This window comes from Rhinatrema bivittatum, chromosome 9 (assembly GCF_901001135.1).
Source record: "Rhinatrema bivittatum chromosome 9, aRhiBiv1.1, whole genome shotgun sequence".
In the NCBI taxonomy this organism is placed as follows: domain Eukaryota; kingdom Metazoa; phylum Chordata; class Amphibia; order Gymnophiona; family Rhinatrematidae; genus Rhinatrema; species Rhinatrema bivittatum.
This window is the reverse complement of record NC_042623.1, coordinates 119,585,440-119,608,706: the sequence shown is the minus strand read 5'-3', so window position 1 is coordinate 119,608,706 and position 23,267 is coordinate 119,585,440. Positions and strand designations below refer to the sequence as shown.

General features: G+C 46.4%; 1 protein-coding gene across 6 annotated transcripts in view; it reads right to left on the bottom strand.

Annotated features, from left to right (window-relative positions):
- USP15 (ubiquitin specific peptidase 15) overlaps nucleotides 1–23,267 on the bottom strand; it is a 401,393-nt gene that overhangs the window by 362,989 nt on the left and 15,137 nt on the right. For all 6 annotated transcript variants that reach the window (XR_003858618.1, XR_003858619.1, XR_003858620.1 and 3 more), the window contains exon 2: nucleotides 10,664–10,791. Coding sequence is in view for 3 of the 6 variants with exons in the window: in XM_029615760.1 (XP_029471620.1) it covers nucleotides 10,664–10,791 (128 nt within the window). In the remaining 3 variants the exon portion in view is untranslated. The remainder of the gene's footprint in view (nucleotides 1–10,663; nucleotides 10,792–23,267) is intronic.

Sequence of the window (23,267 nt, the reverse complement as noted above, 5' to 3'; positions counted from 1 at the left end):
AAAAGAAAGATGAGATAGGGAAGATATGATAGAGACATTTAAATATCTCAAAGATTTCCATGCATAGGAAGCTCTAGAACAAGGGGTCATGGGCTGAAGGTGAAAGGGGGTAGACAGAGTAATCTTAAGAAATTTTTCTTTACAGAGAGGATAGTGGATGCATGCATCAGCCTTCTAGTGGAGATAGTGAAGGTAAAAATGGTATCTGAATTCAAGAAAGCATGGAAGAAATAAAAGGGGTCTTTGAGGGAGTAATGGGAATTGTAAGGGTTAGACAAATTGGATGGATGGGCGCACTAGATGGGTAATATGGTCTTTTTCTGCCATCATGTTCCTATGTTTCCTCATAGGCCACTGCTGTTGTACTGTCCGACAAGACCCTGACTGCCTTCTCCTTCAGGCTTGGCAGGAGGGCCTGCAGAGCGAAATTGATGGCTCTCAATTCTAGCCTGTTTAAGGGAAAAAAGGCTTCCTTCTCTGTCCAGCTTCCTTGGACCACATGGCCCTGGCAATGCACCTTTCCCCCCCCCCCCCCCAACTACTCAGACTGGCATTCATAGTCAGCATTAGTCAGTCACATGATTCTAAATCTACTCTCAAGAGACTGGCGGGGTTCAGCCACTATTCCAGACTCTAGAGTGTTAGTCGCTGAAATCTTAGCCATTGCTCACAGTCTTGAGAGGCAGAAGGCCATTGGGTTAGGAGTGCCTGTTGTAGCGGACTCATATGTGCCATGGCCATTGGTACTACCTCTATGGCTGCTATCATCAGTCCCAGTATCTGCAAGTAATCCTAAACCTTGGGATGCCCCATAATAAGGAACGTACTGACTACTATTCTGATGATCCTTTAGTGCGTGAGGAACACCCTTGCTGTCTTTGGGTCTAGTATGGTGCCTAAGAACTAGAATAACTAAAGATTCTAGGCTACTCTTCCCATAATTTATCATCCAGCCCAGCTTTTCCAGAAGCTTGACACCCATGGCTGATGCCTGACAGTTCTCTTGGGTAGTCTTTGCCCTGATGAGTCAGTCATCTAGATAACAGGGGATATTCGTGTATTCTTGTCACAGGGCAGTTCCCACAATGACCATGACCTTGATAAAGGTCATGGGGCGGTTGGAAGTCCAAACAGTAGGGGCGTGAACTAGGACACAAAAACAAATGTTTCTGGAACGAGGCTCTCATTGGTATGTGAAAATAGGCCTCTGATAGATCCAGTGAAGACATGTATTCTCCCCTTCTTACTGCTGCCATTAGTGACCATAATGGTCCCATTCTGAAGAGGGGAATCACTAAACATTTGCTGACCCCCTTTAAATCCAACACAGGGCAAAAAGCCATCTTTTTTTGGGACCACAAAATAAAGTGAATATGTCCCCTTCACCTTTCTTGAAGGGGAATTGAGACTTCCAAGCCCTATAACCTCTGCAATGTAACATCTACCACACTTCTTTTAGCTCACACAGTGCAGGGGGGAATCTACCTTATAAATGGCCTGTGACCGACGGCCCGCAAATGCGCAGTAGAGCGCAGCTCTACTGCGCATGTGCGGGCAAGGATGTCGATCAGAAAAAAAAAATGGCGGTGGGGCCGCAGGAGCGGGAGGAGAAGCAGCGGCGCCGCGCGCGCGGCGCCGCTGCTTCTCCTCCCCAGATCTGCCGGCAGATCTCGGGGGGGGGGGGTGTCACTCCCGCGCCCCCCCCACCGAGATCTGCCGGCAGATCTCGGGGGGGGGTGTCACTCCCGCGCCCCCCCCCCCCCCCCCGAGATCTGCCGGCAGGAGCGGGAGGAGAAGTAGCGGCACCGCGCGTGCGCGGTGCCGCTACTTCTCCTCCCCAGATCTGCCGGCAGATCTCGGGGGGGTCACTGCCGCGCGCACGGGAGTGACCCCCCCCCGAGATCTGCCGGCAGGAGCGGGAGGAGTTAATGGAGCCGGGTGAGGGTTGCGGGAAGTCGCGCTTACGGCGCCGGGAGGAAATGGAGGTGGGTGAAGGGAGGGAGAGGGGGACTGAGTGAGTGGGAGGGAGAGGGGGACTGAGTGAGTGGGAGGGAGGGAGGGAGAGGGGGACTGAGTGAGTGGGAGGGAGGGAGAGGGGGGACTGAGTGGGAGGGAGTGAGGGAGAGGGGGGACTGAGTGAGAGGAGAGGGAGGGTGGAGAGGAGTGGGTGGGGGAGGGGGGTGGTGAAGAGTGAGGGGAGAGAGAATGAGGGGGAGGTGAGAGACAGAGGGATGTAGCCCGTTTTAACGGGCTTTACGGCTTGTCTAAATATATTTGGAAGTGTGCACTCGGGTGCATACCCCCTTGAAATAATACCCAGGAACAACTGGTCTGTAGTGATCTGGGTCCACTCTGAGCAATACCTTGGCCATGCACTCACCTGGGCAAGGAGACCTGCTGGACATCATTGTGAGAAACTATCACCTCCTGCAGATGGATCCCCCCTTGATCGTTTGACCCCTCAAAAGGAATGATTCTTTCCACAGCCCAATTGCACGATGGTCCTAGCCGCCGACCTCCTGTATGTAAAATGCTGTTGGCGCAGCCCCAATGCGCCTGACCTACCTGTGTCTTCTCGGTGCTTTTAGGGCTTAAATTCCCCCTAGATCTTTAACCAGTTTTTCTAACTTCTCTCCAGACAGTAATGCTCCCTTGAAAAGAAGCTTTCAGAACTGTGTCTAGGATGCTGAATTTGTTGCCTAACTTTGCAGTCACAGCAGCCTGCTGGTCACGATGCTGGAAGCCGCCAACCTAGATGACAATCTTATCAAATCATACATAGCATCAGCCACAAATGCCATCACCGATTCCAGATGAGCCACATCTTGGTTCTCAGGTAACCGTTGCATCCAGAATAAAGCCAAACTTGTAATGTAACCCTCATATATGGAGGCCTGAATTGCCAGTCACAGTAATAAAAGTATGCTTCAAGATTGTTTCTGTCCTTCTGTCTTGGGGATCCTTTAAGGATATACCCCATTCCATTGGGATGGTAGTTCTGAGAATTACTGCCAATACCAGAGGCATCCACATTTGGCAGCTGCAATAATTTATTTTTATCTTCTACAGGGACAAGGTATAACTTCCCCATTACTCTACCTCCCCTCCAAGTCCCTACTGTGGGCATTCCCATTCCACCAGAAACATTGTCCTCAAAGCTTCATGCAAGAACTTTAGGGCTCTCTCATCCCCTATAATATGGAGTTACCTTCTGATGGGTGTTCCGCCCTGGAGCCCAAGATCCTCAAGGCTGACTGCATGCTCACAATGAGAGCAGATAGCTCCTCCTTGTGAAATAGCCTTACTAACCCCAGCATCTCCTCAGAGGAGGAGCACTGTCCCTCCTCCTGAGAGCTTGGGGGGTACACTAGGCTCCGATATGTCTCCACCAGGACTCTTCCTTGGGGTCTGGTGTGGGTGTAAAGTCCTTAGGGAAGCCTTCTTCTCGAGACTGCTTAGAGGTTGCCTGCTCTAAGTTTGATGCTCTTACCTCCTCCCAAGGGGCCACGCTTCTTCATAGTGCAGTAAGTCTGGTGCATAACTAATACAAAGTCTGGAGAAAAGCCTGTTCTATTCCCAGGGCCTATCAACAGGACAAACCTGCTTGACGCTTCTTCCCCAGGGTCCTCCTACATATAAGGTAAGGCTGGACCTATCTGCCCTGGGGAAAGAGGTTTTTCCTCCCTTTGTGGTGGAGGAGAAGCAGCTGCAGGTCCCATTAATTCTCATGGGCCCTCTCCTGGACTTGGCAGTTGTCCCTCTGGATCCCTCGCATGCCAGACAGAACAAGCTGGCCACACTGGGGACATTTTTGCCCCGCATGAGCTATACAGCATCACTCTGAGCATTGTGTCCGCTCTCCCCCTAAAATTCACTGGCCTTGTTACCACTAATTGAAACTCCCACAATGTGCCACCACTTGGGGCTCTCCCCCGCTGCTTGCACTTACCACCTCCAGGTAATGTTGGTGTGCTGAAACACGACAACTTGTGCTGCCTGCCACACTCCCAGCTAACATCGACGTGCCTCTTCACTTTGGCTACCCCCCCTCCCCTTTTTTCTTTTTTTAAACTTTACTCCTTAAAAGACAAAAGCAGGCACCCACAGATGGTAGGGGGAAGAAAAGAATTGGAGGACAGACCTCGTGTTCCCTTCCTACTTCCTGAAAGGTTAGGTCCTGTCTGGTTCCTTACTTCCATGGGACTGTAGACCCTTCTAAGGGGGGGGGGGGGGAATCTTCCACTCCTTGGGAGCAGAGATCCACAGGGGCTTCAACCAGGGATTACCTGGGAGGCAGTCCCAAGCAGAAAGCAGCTGCTCAGAACCAGTGACCCTGGGGCTTCGCACTCTAATAGGGCAGGGTTCCTTTGGGAGAAATCCACATACATTTTCCTGCAGCTTGTCAGACAGATACTACTGGCAAGAGCCGTGCAGCTACACCCCTTTATAAGAATGAAGTCTCAGATAGCTGTGGAACAGGGAGAATTCCAAATGTAATGGACTGGTCTAGCAAGTGAAAATAAAGTGAAACAATATAAAAATAAGAATAAATGTAGAGACATTGGAACCCACAAACAAATGCAATTAAGGGTAGCAACCTAGTCATCAGGCTATTCAAGTATTATATATGCAAAGATGCCTAAAAAATGACAAATGAGATTAAGAAAATATACATAACCAGTCTAAGAAACAATCTGAAGCATGTGAAACAGAAAATCAAATTCATTAAAATAAAGCGAGAACAAAAAAAAAAAAGAAGATGGGCATGAATATGTGGGCGGTATAGAAACTGCCAACAATGAGATGAAAAGATAGTGACCCTTCTACCACACCATCCAGCTACATGTATAGTTATATATAGATAAAAAACAAATAATGAAAGAACACTAAAGAAAATGTTTTCTTATTTAGTAACAAAACTATGAAAACTGTAAAATTCACAAAAGGAGAAATTACTACTTACCTGATACTTTCTTTTTACTTAGTGTGGACTCAGCAGATGGAGACGGAGCAAGCTGATGTCACAGTATATACAATCCTGCAATGACACCAGCCTGCCAGTATTCTCTTCAAAAGCAACTGAAGACAGACTAGCAAAAAACTTGATTAAAAACAGTCAACCATTACTGTACTCAACCAACAAGAAACAATGAACTCAAGCAAGGAATGTATGTACCCCAATCTAGGGACTGGATGAACACTTACCAGTAATCCCCTGGATCACGAAGCCCCACAGGAGGACCATTGACACAACCATGTGGCAGCCAAGGGCAGGAAGCTGAGTTCATCTGTCCACATTAAAGGAAAGCAGAGTTGCTTACATGTAACAGGTGTTCTCCTAGGACAGCAGGATGTTAGTCCTCACATGTGGGTGACATCATCAGATGGAGCCCGACACGGAAAATGTTTGTCAAAGTTTCTAGAAACTTTCTAGAAACTTTGACTGGCAGACTGAGCATGCCCAGCCTGCCGCTATCCGCATGTTCACGCAAGGTCCCCCCCTTCAGTCTCGTAAGATAGCAAAATAGGAGCGAAAAAATAAAACAAAACGAAGATGAACCCAACATCGTGGGGAGGCAGGCAGGATTCCTGAGGACTACCATCCTGCTGTCCTAGGAGAACACCTGTAAAAGGTAAGCAACTCTGATTTCTCCAAGGACAAGCAGAATGGTAGTCCTCACATGTGGGTGATTACAGAGCTCCAGATTGCCTCCTGGGAACAGAGGGACCCACAGTAGCCGAACAACGTGCCAATGGGCACAACACAACTGCAGCGTTGTGGGAAGGAGGGGCAGCCTGGTCCCACCGAGAGCACGATAAGAACAGTTGGGTTCAGGACTGGAATAGGTTGTGGAGGACGGACTGGCCAAAAGCGCTGTTGAGATCCCATGGAGTCACCAGCATGGGAAGTGGGGGCTTTAGCTGGACTAGGCCCTGCATAAAACGCCTGACCAGTGGCTGGACTAAGATGGGCGCCTCAGTGACACCCTGGTGGTAGGCAGCGAGGTGTACTCTGACTGAGCTGGTCTGTAGGCCGGACTCGGACAGGTGCCACAGATAAATCAGCAGGCAGGGGGAGTGAGCAGGAAAAAGGGTCCAGTCCGTCCACTTTGAGCTGTAGGATCTGCGAGTGGAAGGTTTCTGGGGTTCAATCAAGACCCTGGACACCCCCATCGGAGAGCTGCAAGGGCTGGAGGATCATGCGCTCAACATCCACGCCACGAGGGCCAGTGCCCAGAGGTTCGGGTGGCACAGGGTGCCCTGGTTCTGCGATAGGAGATTGGGAGCTGTCCCCAGTGGACAGCTCCCAATCTCACAGATGGGTCCTGGAGAAGAGGGAACCACACCTGCCTTGGCCAGGAGGGTGCCCACCAGGATCATGCTCACAGACAGGTCCTGGAGAAGAGGGAACCACACCTGCCTTGGCCAGGAGGGTGCCCACCAGGATCATGGTCATCCCATCTTCTTGCAGCTTCGTCAGAGTCCTCAGAGAGAAGCGGGATTGAGGAGTATGCGTACATGAGACCTTGTCCCCAGTGAAGGGAAAACACGTCGCAGGCCGGATGGTCCTTCCCCGGGATCAGGGAGCAGAACATGCTCACCTTGTGATTGTGGGGAGAGGCGAACAAATCCATGTCTGGTGTGCCCCAGGAAGGGAATAGGCTGGCTGCTACTGCTGGGTTCAAGGACCACGCGTGTGGTTGGAAGGACCGGCTGAGGTGGTCCACCAATCTGTTTTGGTGGCTCTTATTCCTGTCCTCCGGTAGTCGCGGTAGTGGGGATTCACCCCATTTGTTGACTAGCTTCTCTAGTTTGCTTCCAAACAGGACGGTTCCCTTGAAGAGCATCCTTGTGAGTCTCGTTTTGGACGATGCATCGGCCGTCCAGCTTCGGAGCCAGAGTTGTCTTCTGGCCGCCACGGCGGATGACACGCCTCTAGCTGTGGTGTGCACCAGATCCGAAGCAGCATCCGTGAGGAATGACACTGCTGGTTCCAGGGCTTCCCCGGGAGTGTTGTTCCTGGTCTGTGATAAGCAGGTGCGTGTCACCACGGCACAGCAGGCCGCTATCTGCAGAGAAGCTCGTCCTTGGTGAAGAAGCGTCTCATGGTTTGGTGGGGTTCGGTCCCTGGGGAAGTTCCCCTTCCTCCAGGGGTTCTGAATCCTCATCTGAGTTGTCTGTGTCCCCGAAGGTGGAGTTTCTGGGTGGAGGCGGCACTTCTCTGGGCATAGAGGGTCCTGGGATTTTGAGGTCCTCTGGCGGAGCCTGTGGCTGTATTATCGGAGGCCCCGGCTGCATGTGGACCTTTGAAGAATTCCACCCAGGAGATAGATGCTGGGTCTAACTTAAGAGGCACTGTGTACCTGGGGAGCCCCATTTGAGGGAGGCTCCCGCTGGGGGATGATAGGTCCGGCGTACTGTTCGAGAAGCTGGAACCCAGTACCGGCTGGGGAGGACCATGGGCTGGATCCCCCAGGGCCTCCTCGCACTGTATACACAGGGCCGTGGCCTCCTCATGCTGCGCAGCTCTGATGTGGCATGCTGGGCAAAGGCCCTGAGATTTGAGCTTCTTCTCTGGTGATGCCATGGCTTGTGCGTGTAAAATGCAGGGCCCGGGTGGCTTAGTTATGCACTCCGGCGTGTCGAAGTTGTGAGCGTAGGCTTGGTACACGCTCAGAGAGATGTGCGCGCTGCTGTGCGCACAGACTGAAGTTATGTGCCCGGCACAGAAAGTGTGTGGCTATGGGCGTCGCTTGTGCGCACAAGACATCTGTGCGCACAGCTCGCCTCTGTGCGCACAGGTCGGGGTGGCGGACAGAGCGGCGAACAGGTCAAGATGGTGACGGCGACCACGCGGACAATATGGCGACCACCTCGGAGGGTCTCCAAGTGGGAGAACCCTCGAATCTGATTGGGATCTAGACCTGCTAGGACTGATCAACCCGGTGGCACTGGTACCGGCTGGCGACCTGTGCGACTCTTCGAGCTTCGGAGACCGGAGACTTTTAAATAGATTACCTTACCTTGTCTCAGCGCTTCCCGGTCTTGTTCCGGGCAGTCTCCGGCTGCGGGGGGAGAGGGAAAATACCTTCACCGCCGCGCTCGAAGTTGCACCCGCTGCCTTTCAGCCTCACCCGTTGCCAGGGGCTAAGTCCACGCCAGGGTTGGCTGCTGGACAGAGGCCAACATCCGAGGGATCGCAGAAATCACCTCAGGAATTCTTAACTGGGGGAGGGACCCAAGGGGTGTCATCGCAGGAGAGCGGGACTCGCCTGTAGAGGTAAAATTTCTTCTTGTTTTGGATTTCTTTGGTAAATTACTCTAACGCTGTGCTAGCTTGCATAGAGTCCCGAACTGCTATGGAGATGGAAAATACTGAAGAGCTGCACTTCCTGCAGGGGTATATGTACTAGGACTGACATCAGATTGAAATCTGATCCGTCTCCAACTGCTATCAGGAGTACACTATACCCACTGGTCCTGAGTCCATCTGCTACAAGCTAGGAAAGTTGATAACAAATCCTAGAGTCTGTAAGGTGTTGACCATCAAGGCTAAAGAGTTTGTGGCTCCAGAGTGTGAGTCGCTCCGGATCAGCCAGTCGTCCAGGTATAAAAGACGTGGACCGAGCAATGCCTGAAGTAGGCAGCCACCACCACCAAGCATTTCATGAAGGCGCGTGGGGCTGATGCCAGCCCAAAGGGCAGCACTTTGTACTGAAAATGTGCCATCCCCACCTGGAAGCGGAGGTACTTCCTGTGACAGGGGACAATTGCTATGTGGGCATAAGCCACCTTCAAGTCGAAAGAACAGAGCCAGTCTCCTCCTCAGAGGAGTGGAATCAGAGTGCCCAGAGAAACCATCTTGAATGTTTCTCTTAAGAGAAAGTGGTTCAACACCCTGAGGTCGAAAATGGGGCGCAAGCCACCTTTCCTTTTTGGAATGAGGAAGTACTTCGAGTAGAAGCCATGCCCTCACTGCTCGCGGGGAGCCGGCTCTACCACGCCCACCACTAGAAGGGCGGAAAGTTATGATTGGAGATTGACCTGATGGTTGGCCGAATCCCACAATGGACATGGGGGAACGGTCTCTGGGAGCCTGCTGAGGAGAGGTTCAAGTGGTAGCCCTGGCAGACAATGGAGAGGACCCACCAGTCCGAAGTGATCATTTCCCAGCGGCTGGTGAAGTGAAGGAGCCTGAAATCGACTGGGGGATCGGCAGCCAAGGGAACCAGCATTTGGCTTGTGCCCCCTCGCTGCCAGTCAAAAGCTGCCGTCCGAAGCCTCTGGGACTGGGCTGGGATGGACAGGTGCAGGCAGCTGGAGGGAAGTACTTCTTTGGCCGGTAGAAGGGTTTGCGAGAGCATGGCATGGAAGACTTCCTGGTGACAGGGGCCTCAGAGGGTCTGGTGGAGAGTTGCAGAAGGGTATCATGCTGATCCTTCAGTTGTGCCATGACCTCTTTCACCTTGTCCCCAAACAGGTTCTCTCCTGTGCAGGGGAAGTCCACAAGTCTGTCCTGCACCTCCGATGGCCCCGGAGACTAGGTGGGCTGCAGGTGAAGTGGGGGCTTTAACTGGACTAGGCCCCGCATAAAACGCCCGACCAATGGCTGGACAGAGATGGGCGCCCCAGCAACACCCTGATGGTAGGCACTGAGGGCACAGAGGTGTACTCGGACTGAGCTGGTCTGTAGGCCAGACTCGGACAGGTGCCACAGATAATCCAGCAGGCGGGGGAGCAGGCAAGAGAAAGGGTCCAGTCCATGGCACCCGCACCCGGTGGAGAAACGCTTCCATTTTGAGCTGTAGGATCTGTGAGTGGAAGGTTTCCGGGATTCAATCAAGAGCCTGAACACCCCATCTGAGAGCTGCAAGGGCTGGAGGATCATGCGCTCAACATCCACGCCGTGAGGGTCAGTGCCCGGAGGTTCGGGTGGCACAGGGTGCCCTGGTTCTGTGATAGGAGGCTGGGAGCAGTCCCCAGCAGAACCGGTGCACTCACGGACAGGTCCTGATTATTGATATCAGAAAGTGTTTTTGGCCACCCAGAGTTTATCACTGCCCTCAAGTCAAGAAAGTTAATCTGATATTGTCTTTCTTAAACAGAACAAGAGCCCTGGATGTGAAGACCTTGAGTATGAGCCCCACAACCTAGACTGGTGGTATCTACCATCTGTGTAATTTGTCAGTCTGAGCTATCCCGTGAAACAGATGCAATTGTTGGCATTAATAGGGTTCATCATAAACTATCTCAAATCCAACATAAGCCTGGTACTATAACTAGAATCCATCAGGGCTCTGCTAGAGCTATCTCTCCAGTAACGAGATCATCAAATTAATATCCTCAGTACAGGGAGTCCTCAAGTGTCAACAGACAGCAGTCTGGGATGTCAAATATTTTTAAGTACATTCTTCACAAGGCAATTCATTCCTCTCTTAAAATTTGCTTGGGAGATGACAGATTCCTGCTTATCTATACTACACACTATTCTTAATCGTAGCTAAAAGGCCGAGCAAATGCAAAGTATACACATTTGTTTAATAAATTTTCAATAACAGGTGTTAAAATGTACAAAAATGCGTGGCAAATTAAAAATGTGGGCTAAACAGAAATGATAAAGTTGACACATTATATCACAACAATTACTGCAATAATGAATTACCTTTAAGAAGTCCGGTGTTATCAATGGGACCAGGGTACACATTTTGGTCTCCCATCTGGTATTTGTCCCAGCTGTCAAAGCCAACATACTTTTTCCACTGTTTGAACCAACGACTATCAACCAAATACCTGAGGGAGTAAAACAAAGAAAATTACTGACAAAGACCAAGATACAGTTTAAATATTTAAATGCAACCAAAAATTAGAAAAATAAGGCTAACCAAATATGATTATACAATTTTCCAACTAAAGGCACAATATTCCCACATCCTCCCTCCTTTCTAGGGAGATTCTACAACACATTGTAGACTGGACTGTGAGGCAGGTGTAACTTGCGCGCGCCGGCCGGCTGCTGGCGCACCATCCCCTGGCACAGGCCGCTGTGCCGAAGGACTCTGGACCGCCCCAGGACTGCCGCCACGCCCCCAGACCGCCCATTTAAAGCCCCGGGACATACACACGCCCTGGGGCGCGCACAGGGGTAGGTTTGAGGGTTACGCGCGTAACCCTTTGAAAATCTACCCGAATGTGTAATATATAAAGTTATTTGAATGTTTGTATTGCCAGTATGGCAAGTCACTTTGAGGCTGAAAATACTAAGCTGTGAAGTTTTTTCACAAAATGAGGTTTTGTATGAAAAATGGAGGAAAATGTCTAGAAACACAAACACACTAAAATTTTGGTGTTTTACACTAATTTTCATGAAAAGTCCCTTTTTGCGAATACAAACTTTGCAGATGTGAGTTTTGCGAAAGTCAACTTTTGCGCATAGTTTGCTATCCACAAAGGTTTATTTACATCCCAAGTTAATGGGTTGCTTCAGAGCAAAATCATGCAAAGTAGGTCATTAATGTGCGAAAGATGTGTAGTTATCTTTGCAACTGGTGCAGGGGCATGGTAGTATGTGCACAGCAATGTGTGGTGTTGAAGGGACCACACAAACTTGAGGCCTCCAGACCCATACATCCAAAAATTCCTTGTGTCAATGTAGATACCATGCCACCCTCCAACTCCCAAGCCCCCTGCGAGCCATAAATACAAGAAAAAGTGTCCTTTATTAAGCACACACACCCCCACACCTCCCCAAAAAAAGATCCACAGCTCCAATTTGGGGCCCCACCCTCCTGTTCTCCCCCTAAGCTTTTCCCATAGATGCCATTTTTCAAGATGGCACCAGCTGCCCCCATGAACTCAAGGGGCTACCTGGCATCATCTTCCAAGATGATGTAGGCTGGGTAAGAGCGAGTGGGATTGTTCCAGCCCCAAGATCATCACTCCATTTATAGGATAAGCTTTTTTTTTTTGGGGGGGGGGGGGGGGGGGAGGCACAGGGGGATTGGCTGAATCCCGAATTGAAGTTTTCACTCATTCTTGTAAGCAAGGAACAGGACTTAATAAAGGACACTTTTTTCCACATTTATGGTCTGCAAAGTAGGGGTAGAATCAAAGGGGAGTCCATATGGATCACCACGAATTTTTGGAAACAGAAGGGAAAGTATTTCAGGTGGACTGGGAGGCCACTTTATCATGGCAACTACAAGGATTCTGGTCTACCATCGTGCATTCCACAGCCAGGAATGTGTGAAGTTCCTGCCTGTGGTAATATGAAAAATATTTCTTGTGAAAATTTAATACAGATTCAAATGAGCTCCAAGTTTTTTTTACTCCTGGGGAAATTCTATGCACAAAAATGTAAAATTCTGCAAAATTCTATATACTTTATATTGGTCAATATAATACAATATACATCCCAGTCTTATAATATTCTAAAATATAATACAGAAGTTATAACTCGAAGATGCAGAGTTTTGAATATTTTGAGCAGAATTATCCTAGAAGTACACTATAAGAATGTCCCTTCCATCTCTCTCCCTACTCCCCTAGCCAGACCTCTTTCACTCTGCCCTCTCAAGCCCAAACTCCTCCGCTCTCCATTTTCTCTTCCCTCCTCCTCAAGGAGTAACCCTTTCCACTCTATTTCTACTCCTCAGCCCTCCACTTCCAGTGTTTAACCCCTCTCTCATACAGCACCTCACACAGGCTTGGTCCCTTTCGCAAACACATACCTCCTCTCAGATTCCCTCTTTCTCTTGCACGTGCACACCCCCTCACACAGACTCCCCTCTCTCTTACAAAAAATACACCCCCCTTGGATAGCTGCCGAGTGAGCAACACGCTCAAAGCCTCTCTCTCTCTATTTTGCTGCTCTCTGAATTACCTTTTTCCTAATGCCTCATACTAAGCGGAAAGTCAAATTGAGGGAGAACAATACCAGTTCTCCCTCACTTGACTTGCACCAACTCAGGATAGAAGGGTTCTTTGCTGCGATGTCAGTTAGAGTCCCAGTTGCAATGACCGTTGCGGGGGCTGATTGTGAGCGAAAGTCGCCCCCACTGGCCGATGAGATCTCCCTCAGCCCGGATGCACTGGCAACACCTTCTCCTCCTTTTTACGGAGCATTGCTGCCGTCAGATACATTTCCTGTCTCCCCAGAATTTAATGGGGGAGCTTTGAGTGCATTGTGTATGGCTACGGAGAAGGCTGTAAGTTTTGTTTCTTCTCTCATCAGAGGAGTTTCACATATTGCTGAAGAGATTTCTCCCTATGTCAGGGTTATTGGAGCTGCTGATTCTCTGTCTTATGCCTTGATATAGACTCCTTTAGTTGGGCTGGAGGAGGGCGTTTCTGTGAGTGGAAGCGATGAAGTCAATGTCCCACCTGGTAAGTCTGGTCTCTCCAAATCCCCTGTGATTACACTAGAAGCTCTTGGCAAGCCTTAGTGACTTTGGAAACTTCTATTTCAGCTCTCACTAAAGCTACTTTGGACACTAATAAACGAGTTCTCAATTCGAATTTGGTTTCTTCTCATGAGACTAAATTGGCTTCACTGGATACTCATGTTTACTCTTTGGAAAAAGTTCTGCAAAACTTGGTTCTTTCAGATCAAATACATTCTAAGAAGATTGAGAATCTTGAAAATTCTCTGCATGCCCTTAATTTGAGGGTATTACATTTTCCTGTCATTAAGCTTATTTCTTCTGTAGATTTATTTAAAAATTATATTTCTCAAATTTTGAAAATTCCTAGTGCAGCGATGCCTGTGTTTACTATGGCATTCTATTTGTCTCAAAGTGAACAAACATCTGAAGGGAATTTACCACAGGACAATCTTCTGGCTTTAACAGACATTCTTGAAAAATCTAATTCCACTGAAATTTCGCATGGAGGAACATTACTAGTATCTTTTGCTTTATCTGGCCACAACAATGTTCTCAGGGGTTTTTCTTTGCAACCATCCCTTTAATTTTATGGGCAGAAGTTATGGATATTTCCTGATTTAACCAGTCACTCAGCTTCATAGAAAAAAATTATCTTTATGTGTTCTGAAGCATTATCTACAGGAGGTCAATTTTTTCTGAGATACCCATGTAAATGTTCTGTAAGACATCTTGATGTTAATTACATTTTTTACGAACCTTCCCAGCTGTGGTCAGTTTTGGTTCGCATCCTTAATAGCTATTCTCACAGTCCAATTTATAATTGTGATACTGGCACTAATCACTCTAATGTTTTTGCTTTTTTTTTTCAATTTCAACTAATTATATCCACTTAAGTTTCTTTGTCTCTCCCCTTTTTCTAATTATAAATTGAGGATGCTTGTTTTTTTTTTCTTTTTATTATTCTCTGTATTTTGTTTAAATCTTTTCCGTAGTGTTCCTCATGTTACACTACAAGATATTCTTGTATAATTTGTATGCATAATAATAAAAATAAAGTTAAAAAAATACACCCCCCTCACACAGGCTCTCTCTCTCACACACAAACAAGCACCCTCACTCAACACACAGACTCCCCATCTTTCACTCACCTATAAACACCCTCACAATCTCTCCTCACACACATATGCACACTTCTCTGTCTCACACAGGCTCACAAGCTTTCTTGCCTTTCACTCTGGGCCTTCTTTGGTTGCGGGTGAGATGGGCTCCGCCTGCAGCTGCCGGGCTTGCTGATCTGCACTGCAAGAGGGATGAGTGCCGCTCGCAGCCTGCTGACCTTTGCGCAAGCTCCACTTTTGGCCCGCTGGTCTTCTTCAGACCTACTAATCTTCGCCGAGAGTGGGATGGGCTCCACTCACAGCCCACTAATCTTCGCTGCAAGCGGAACAGGCTCCACTCGTGGCCCACAGGGTCTTTCTCCCAAATTCTGTGCAAAAACCATAAATTATGTGCTAATTTCCACAGGAGTATCATTTGCATATGTAGCATACTTATGAAAAAACAGGCTGCTAATCTGCAGAAAATATTGTGGGTTAATACATCAGTCTTTGTGATTTTGAACTGAAAGGCATACAAACAAAACAAAACAAGGTTTTCCAAAATCTTGTTGCAGGGACAGTAATGGTTCCCCTGTAACATATTCTAAGGAACTAATATTTCTTCTGGCCAAGACATATACTCTGCAAGCAAATAATCAAGTCATGATTTCTTAAATACATCTTTATCTGGCAAATATAACAAGCCTTTTCTAATATTCTGTACTCCATTAAAAAAAATTTCTAATACTGGGAAAAAGATGTATGATGGCTATGCAAATATACAGGAACCTCTTTTACGCTAAGTGGGGAAGTGAACTGAATGTAGTCATGTTTTCAGCCACGTCAGTAGGGCAGCAGAAGAGGTGAAGATTTCATCACATGAAAACATTACAAGGAGATCATATCTAACACTTTTATGCTGTAAGGTGCCTTGGGATGACATTTTCTCAGAACCAATAGACCTCATTTTAATAAATCACTTCTAGACAGAAAGCACTTGACCATTTTTGACCAATAGCTAAGAAAAGCATTATCTAAATCTATCAGCATACATTTCCTGCAGCAGCCACTGGAATATAACATACATAGTAAACGATGGCCCATAAAGACCAAATGACCCATCCAGTCTGCCAAAGGATTTTAGAGTTGTAACTGCCACTTCATGTAGGTTACAGCCTCGCCTTCTTTTTAGTGTTGTAACCGCCAAAGTCAAGTTGTCAGTGATATCTTTATAACTAGCTTTTGATTTGGCACAAACTTGAAGGAAGGAGCAGAGTTCTCAAAAGCTAATCACTTATTAGTCCAATAAAAAGGTATTACTGAGAACCTGTTTGTTAGTCCTTAGATAAAAAAAATAAAATGTTAACAATGCAACCATACCACTGCAGGATCCAGTATTCTATGTACCGAGCAAGGTACTACTACCTGGGTTCTCCTAAGACAAACGATGATAAGAAGGAGAGTAAGGGAGCTTTAAACAAGGCTCCTGATTTTAGGTTTTAACTAGTAAATCTCAATAAAATACCCAGATGCAAAAATAAATAAAAGCAAGTGTGCTTACTGTAGATAGCAGGATGAATGAGACATGATCTGTTAGTGACGTTATCCAGTGGCACCGAACAGTCTTGCCTTCCAAGCTAAGTTAGCTTTGAGCTCTTCTGAGCATGTGCAGGAGTTCCTGCATGACACTTAGCTCAAGAATCTTCTCAGTCTATATTATAAAGCTAATATTAAAATATGTTTTATCTATATCTCTAGGTAGTCAACTCTCCAGGGAGGCGGGCATCTCATGTCTCATTCATCCTATGGAAAACACAGTTTACGATAAACAAACTTGCTTTTTTCTGTCAATAAGCAGGGCTGAATTAGACATGATCTGTGGGGAATCCCAAGCTGAGGGTTGCAGCAGAGCGTTTACATAGGAAGCAATCTGAACTCCTGCATAGAGGAGCAGATTTTCAAAGGGGTATATGCGTGTACCCCCCGAAAACCTGTCCCAAGCTCCCACTACGCGCGTCGAGCCTATGTTGCATAGGCTGCCTGCGCACGCAAAGACCCGGGGGTTTTCCTGGGGGCGTGGCCGCAGCTGGCACGTCATCTGGGGTGTGGCCGCGGCCTCCGGACCAGCCCCCACACCGGACCATGGCGCGCCGGCAGCTGGCCTGGCGCACGCAAGTTACGCCTGCCTTGGGCAGGCGTAACTTTCGCGATAAAGGTGGGGGGGTGGGGGGGGGGTGGAAGGAAAGTTCCCTCCGAGACCACTCCGATTTCGGAGCGGCCTCAGAGGGAACGGAGGTAGGCTGCGCGGCTCGGCACACACAGGCTGCCGAGTTTGCGCAGCCTTGCGCACACCGACCCCAGATTTTAAAAGATACGCGCATATCTATTAAAATCCGGCGTACTTTTATAAAATCTACCCCAGAGAGTATACTGCCACAAGAAAAAGTCACGCAAAACTGCTTGTCTGCAGGTGCTGCCAGTTCTTAGGAAGCTGTCCAGACAGTAATGGAACATATAAAGGTGCAAACTGACAATCAAGGTGCAGCTTTACGAATATAATCGATCTACCATGCTAAGATGAGCCACTACAGCTAATATTTGACTAAAGCTGTAATTTGCAGTCCGGCTAAGAGGGAGCAGAGCTGAAACAGTCTGCTAGGCTGGTGGACAACTCTGATGCCAAGTCAGTAAGTGTTGCATGTGATCAATAGATAAGCCTGGTGACGCGAGGGAGGTCTTTTCTTACACTAGATGAAGACATTACTATAATCTAAGATATGCAGGATTCTTCCTCTCTCTCGAACACAAGGTCTCAGAAGAAAGGACAAACACCACTATTAATTGATTGAAATGGAAAGTCGAGATAACCTGTGGCTGAAAAGTTTTGGTTGAGCAGGAAGGACCATCCGATCACAGAAAGAATGGCCTGCATGGCCTATGTGGACATTAGCTTGAAAATTGTAGATTCTTTGAGGTGAGACCAACTGTGAAGAGTGCCACTTCCCCTGGCAAAACTGAAAAAAACCCTTCACAGTAAAATGAAAGGAGCAACATGGGTTGAACAAATAGACAACATTCAAGTTACCTGGCAGGGGAGATAGTTGTGCAGAGGGTAAAAGCGGCACAAGCCGACCACAAAGCCAGACAGATATCAGTGGATGAGTAGAGAGGAATTTTGTGTGTATTGGAACGTGGCAAGTATAATTTCATCGGCAATATGGAAGGCCCAAATAATTTAGCAAGTACTTGGGTGCACAAGAAAATGAGCTGAAGGTTTCCTGTTGGTCTCATTTAGAATATTCGAACCACGGAAAGGGATAACCTTCTCTGGTGGGTTGCTTTCCAGATGGGATCAAAATGTTATCAATCACTCTAGGCAAGGAGAGATGAGTACATACTGTTTAACATCCAACTCTCGTACTAAGGAATAGAAAATAATAATTGCATGACAGAGCGCTTTTATTTAGAGTTAACAAAATAGGGCATGTTCCCAGGTATATAAGGAAAGAGCTGGAAATATGAATGAGATATGCCACTATAGTTGTTCAGGTCATAAGAAGGAAGTATGGTCATGCAGCCATAGTAGCAGTGACCGGACAATCAGCAGAAATGGTGGAAAAAAGTTGAGGCTTATCCTGTCAATGGAAAAGAAAAACACCTTAAATCAGTCTGAAATCATTGTGTAGAAAGAATAAAGCAATCTAGTTTCCAATTCTCTCGATACCAACAGGTCAAATGGCATCCAAACCTCTGAAATGAATAGTTTGTCGGTTGATTGTCAAAAAGACTACTTCTGTGGTCAGAACACTCTTTTGAAGTGATCAACCAGCATATTGGATATTCCTGGAAGATAGGAAGTCTGTAGGAGAGGTGAATGTCTGATTGCACACTTCTCAGTCTTGAATGCTTCCTTGTAGAGAGTCTATGATTCTGCACTTCTGTTTCTTGACATAAAACAGAGCAGCCTGATATGAATTTTGAATTAAAATGCTCTTCTCTCGAAGAAGATGCATGAACTTTGAGTGTATGTGATCACCTTGAATTTAGGAGACCTGATCTCACAGTAGCTCCATTTGTGACACCCGGCGCGCTGGGATTGAAATGATTCCATGTGAGCGTCTCCCTACTATCAAGGTGCTGTCCATCGCCAACAAGAACTGATAAGCAAGAGCATGAGGCAGCATCCCATTCTGAATTCCGAGGGGTTTTTATCACTAGAAAAAACTCTCACCATGGAACCCTGGACTGTGAAGGATAATCATTGGGCAAGCTGACCCCACTGAGAGCATAGATCCTTGTGTAGATAACGGAGATAAAGGTGAGTCAGTGGGACCACATGGTCACTGCCATGTGTCCTCATATAACAAGAATTGCTTCGGCTGTCTTGCTTTGAGATTTCAGACGTTCAGAAACTGATCAGAAAATCCAAATTTCAGAGAAATGGGCTACTTTGCCTATTTGCTGTTATTAGCCAATCTTTCAGATACAGGGAAGAACATGCATCCCCCTGATGACAAAGGTGTGTAGCTACCACTGTACGGCAATAGGTAAAGACTCCGATGAAGCAAATGGGAGTACCCTATGCTGGTAGTGGTAAGAATCCATCTTGAAGCAAAGGTAGCAGCAATGTGAAGGAAGGACGGGTAAATAAGTATCTAAATCCTTCCGCCCAAGAGCACATATGCATTCTCAATATTGTATGTAAGGGAAAAGCAAATGGAGGGAATACATTTACAATTCCTAATGAAGCAGATGTTCATTCAAGGACTTCAGCTCCAGAAATGGGCCCCAATCCTCATGAGTTCTTGGGGATTAGGAATAAGGGGAGTTGAAACCTTGTCTAAGCAGGGACACAGAGACTGGTTTTATCATTGATTGATGAAAACATGATTGTGCTTTCAGGTGAGACTGTAAAGTTACAGATATGGTTCAAAATTCAGGCAGCACGGTAGGAATGGCACCCAATCCAGACTCCACAACTTGGGGGACCCAGAAGTCCTTTGCAATCCGATACCACATTTAAAAGAATATTAGGATCCTGTCTTGCTTTGCAACAGAGCTAGAGGGATAAAAAAAAAAACAAAACAGGCCTGATTGGAAGAGGGAGTAGGTGGTACTGCTGAAAAATCTGGAATTGACTCCTACAAGTGGGGATTGGTAAGGTTAGACGGTGCTTGAGGACCCACAATAGGACTGGACTGCTACATTCCATTCCCTAACTTAATCACAGTGACCAGGCACACCCAGTGACTGCTCAAGGAAATGATCTTTGATGTATATGCCCTGAACACCATTATAAGCTGAGCTCCAGTGGAAGCTGATGCATGAAAAAAAGAGTTAAAAAGTTTCATATACCGAACTGAGGTGGTGATGAATGTAAGATTGCATCAGATTGCATGAATAAACCTTCAGATTTTCACTAAAGTCACTAGGAGAATAACCCAGACAGGAACGGTGCATAGAGATACGGGCTTGAAATATGATGCTTCAGAAGAATACTCTGCCAAGAATGTCTAGGAGCCCTATTCAGAGTACCTCAGTGTCTCAAGTACCTTGGTGCTTCAAGTGCTGCATGCATCGGTACACTGTGCGTCAAGCACATCCCTCGAGAAGCCATGTGTTGAGCGCATCCTTCAAGGCGCTCTTTTCATTCAGCAATGTGCCTTGCATCAATCGAATCCATCAGCACACCATGTGATGCTGATATATTTTTTCAACCTGAGTTTTGGCTTGATGCAGGGCAATTATGATGCTTGAACCCTTGGCTTTGGTTGAGACCTACAGAGGAGACAATGAGGAGCGCCTGCTCAACTTATTTCCTGGGAGGCAAACAATGCTGCATTGTGGGAGATCAGATCCACTACCGCTTCTGAGAGACTTGTGATTTCGCACCATGGAGTGAAGACAACATGGACAGGTCTACCAACTTATCCGGAGCAAGCAGAGCTATCATACCATGAGGGACTTCATCATACCACAAATGTCATTCTTCAGCCATGTCGAGAAGGGATTTTCTCTTTTATTTTTTTACCGCGTGCTTCAGGGCAGCAAGGCAACTACAATGAAGAAAACTGAAGAAAAGAAAAATTTTAAAGGAATCTGGAAAAAAAATATGGAGAGACTAAGTATACATATGGGCTGTGCAGGGACAAAAAAAACCAGATTGAGGAGGCTCTCGAGGCAACGGTCATGCAAGAACTCCTACACATGCTCAGTAGAGCTCAAAGCTCTCCTAGTTTGGAGAGATAAATCCATTCAGTGCCATTGGATGATGTTATCCCCAGATCATGTCTAATTTAGCCCTGCTTATTGATGGAAAAATAAAGGTGTTGATATAAAATACTAGAAAAACACTACTTACCCTAATACTCTCACCCCTGCTTGCCTATTCTAGATTATCTGCTTTGTTTTTATGTCTTTTCTATACTAGTGTCTTCAGCTGCACAAATATAAAAAATTTGATTCAACCATAAAAGGTAGCCAACAATAGTATATGTGCTGTAAAATCATCATTAAATACCAATTTTTTTATACTCCCAAAGAACCTTAATTAGCTGAAAATAAACACCTAAAATCAGAACCCCGAGGTATAAATCAGGCACAAGAAGCAAACCTCTTTCAGTGGAAAAAGTGCTGCAAAACAAGAGTTCACAGTATGAGGATCGGGGGGGGGTGGTAGCTCAAGAGCAACATTGGCAAGTATTTCTACATAGAAAGGGTGATGGATGCATGAAATGTAATTGATAATTTTGAATAAATAGGATGAGTATGTGTCATGGAACATAATAATTAGCTAAAGGTCACCATAAAAGAGTGGCAATTCCTTTTCACTTAAATGCAGTGTTTCATATAAATGTTCCAGGTCTCATGACCTTTTATGTTGTGTAATGTTTTGCACAATGATTTATGAACTCTTGGATTAAAAGACATCATCACTAATTGTGTATATCTGTTCATGTAACCAGTGGTGCAATTTACACCTTCAACATATTATACATAAAGTTTGAATTTACTGTCAGTTTTTGAGAGAGTTTCTAGACAGTAGGGTCTAAAAGTGTGTACTGATGACCACGTTACCACTTTGCAGTTGTCTTCAAGAGGCAACTCTGAGGTGAATGATGGAATATGCCATAGCTTTAAGTTGATGAGCTTTGATATTGCCTGTGATTTACAAGTCTGCAACCGTGTAGCAGTGCTGAATGCTGTCTGCTATCCAAGTAGATAAAGTATGCTTGATTGCTATGCCAAGAATTGTAAGAAATGAAGCGCTGTGAAGCTTGGAAATGCAGCAGAATCCTCTCTTTGTAGTATGAAGATCTTTCTCTTCTTCATGCGTAAGTGGTCTTGAAAAGAAGAAAAAGACAATACTATGGATTGATTAATATGGAAAGCTGAGATGACTTTTGGGAGAAAGTTCGGCTGAGTATGAAGTACTACTCTTTTGTGGAAAATTGCATGTATGGTGGATACTGAACCAGTGCTGATGTTACTGCTACAAGATAAATTCTTGTCATGAAAAATAGTGTAAGAGAAGCCAATTCTAATAGTTCAAAAGGCAGCTTCATCAACTGCAAAATGACAACACTCAGGTCCCGTGGTACTGGAGGTTTCACACAACACAAATCTTTCATAAATTTCAACACCAACAGATGAGTTGAGATGGTCTATGGTCCACTGTTACATAAGTTACTACGGTGCTGAGATGTACCAAGTCCTGATTCAGAAAGGAACAAGTATTTTAGCGAATGCTTGGGCTCGCAAGAAAATGGGTCCAAGGCATTTTGTCAATATTATTTGGAATATCTTTTCAACTTAAAGTCATAGATCTTTCTAGTTTATTTCCTGTCTGAGATTATTAGGTCTTGTATCTCTCTAGGTAGAGAGATTTGCGATTACTGTGCATTCAACATCCAAGCCATCAGGTTGAGAGACAGACGTTTTGGATGGAATAAGGTATCTTTGTCCTGAGTTAGCAAGGCAGGGTCTGCATCTAGATGGATGGGAGGACTGCTAGAAAGCTGTACAAGATATGCAAACCATATCTGCCTGGGCCACACTGGAGCACAGAGGACTAGTTGATTCAATCCTGCAACATTTTTTGTACTGTTCTGGTGATCAACACTATCAATGGAAAAGTATACATGAGACCTGTGTTCTGTTTAGCAGGAAGGTATCTTGGGTTAGCCTGAGCCTGCTGAGAAGAATTGAGCAAAAGTTCTCTAGCTTTCTGTTCTGCTCCAATTGCGAATAGGTCGACCATTGGCAGATCCCATAAATCAAACAGCGAGTTAGCTATGAGTGGTCTTTGTAACCACTCATAGGTATGGAAAACTCTGCTGAGATGATACACTCATGTTGGAAATTCCAGGACAATAAGTGGCTTGTAAGATAGCTTGATTCCTGCCAGATCATCAGTGCCTCCCAGCAGAGACCCTGTCCCTGTGCTGCCCTGTTTATTGACACAGAACATGGTGATTTGGTTGTTGGTTTGGATTAGGATGCTTTTCTCTCTGAGAAGATGTGTGAAAATCATCAGAGCACATCTGATCGCTTTCAGTTCTAGTAGACTGATTTGAATACGAGTTTCTTTGAGAGACCAAGCGCCTTGGGTTCGAAAAGATCTTGTGCGCACACTCCATTCCTTTGAGGATGCATCTATCACCAAGGTCATTTGATGAGGGAGAGTACAAAGTGGAGCTCCCTGCTGAAGTTTGCAAGGTTTCAACCACTAGCATAATTCCTGTTTCATTTCTTTGGAAAGTTGCACCACAATTGTCAAGGGCTGAGT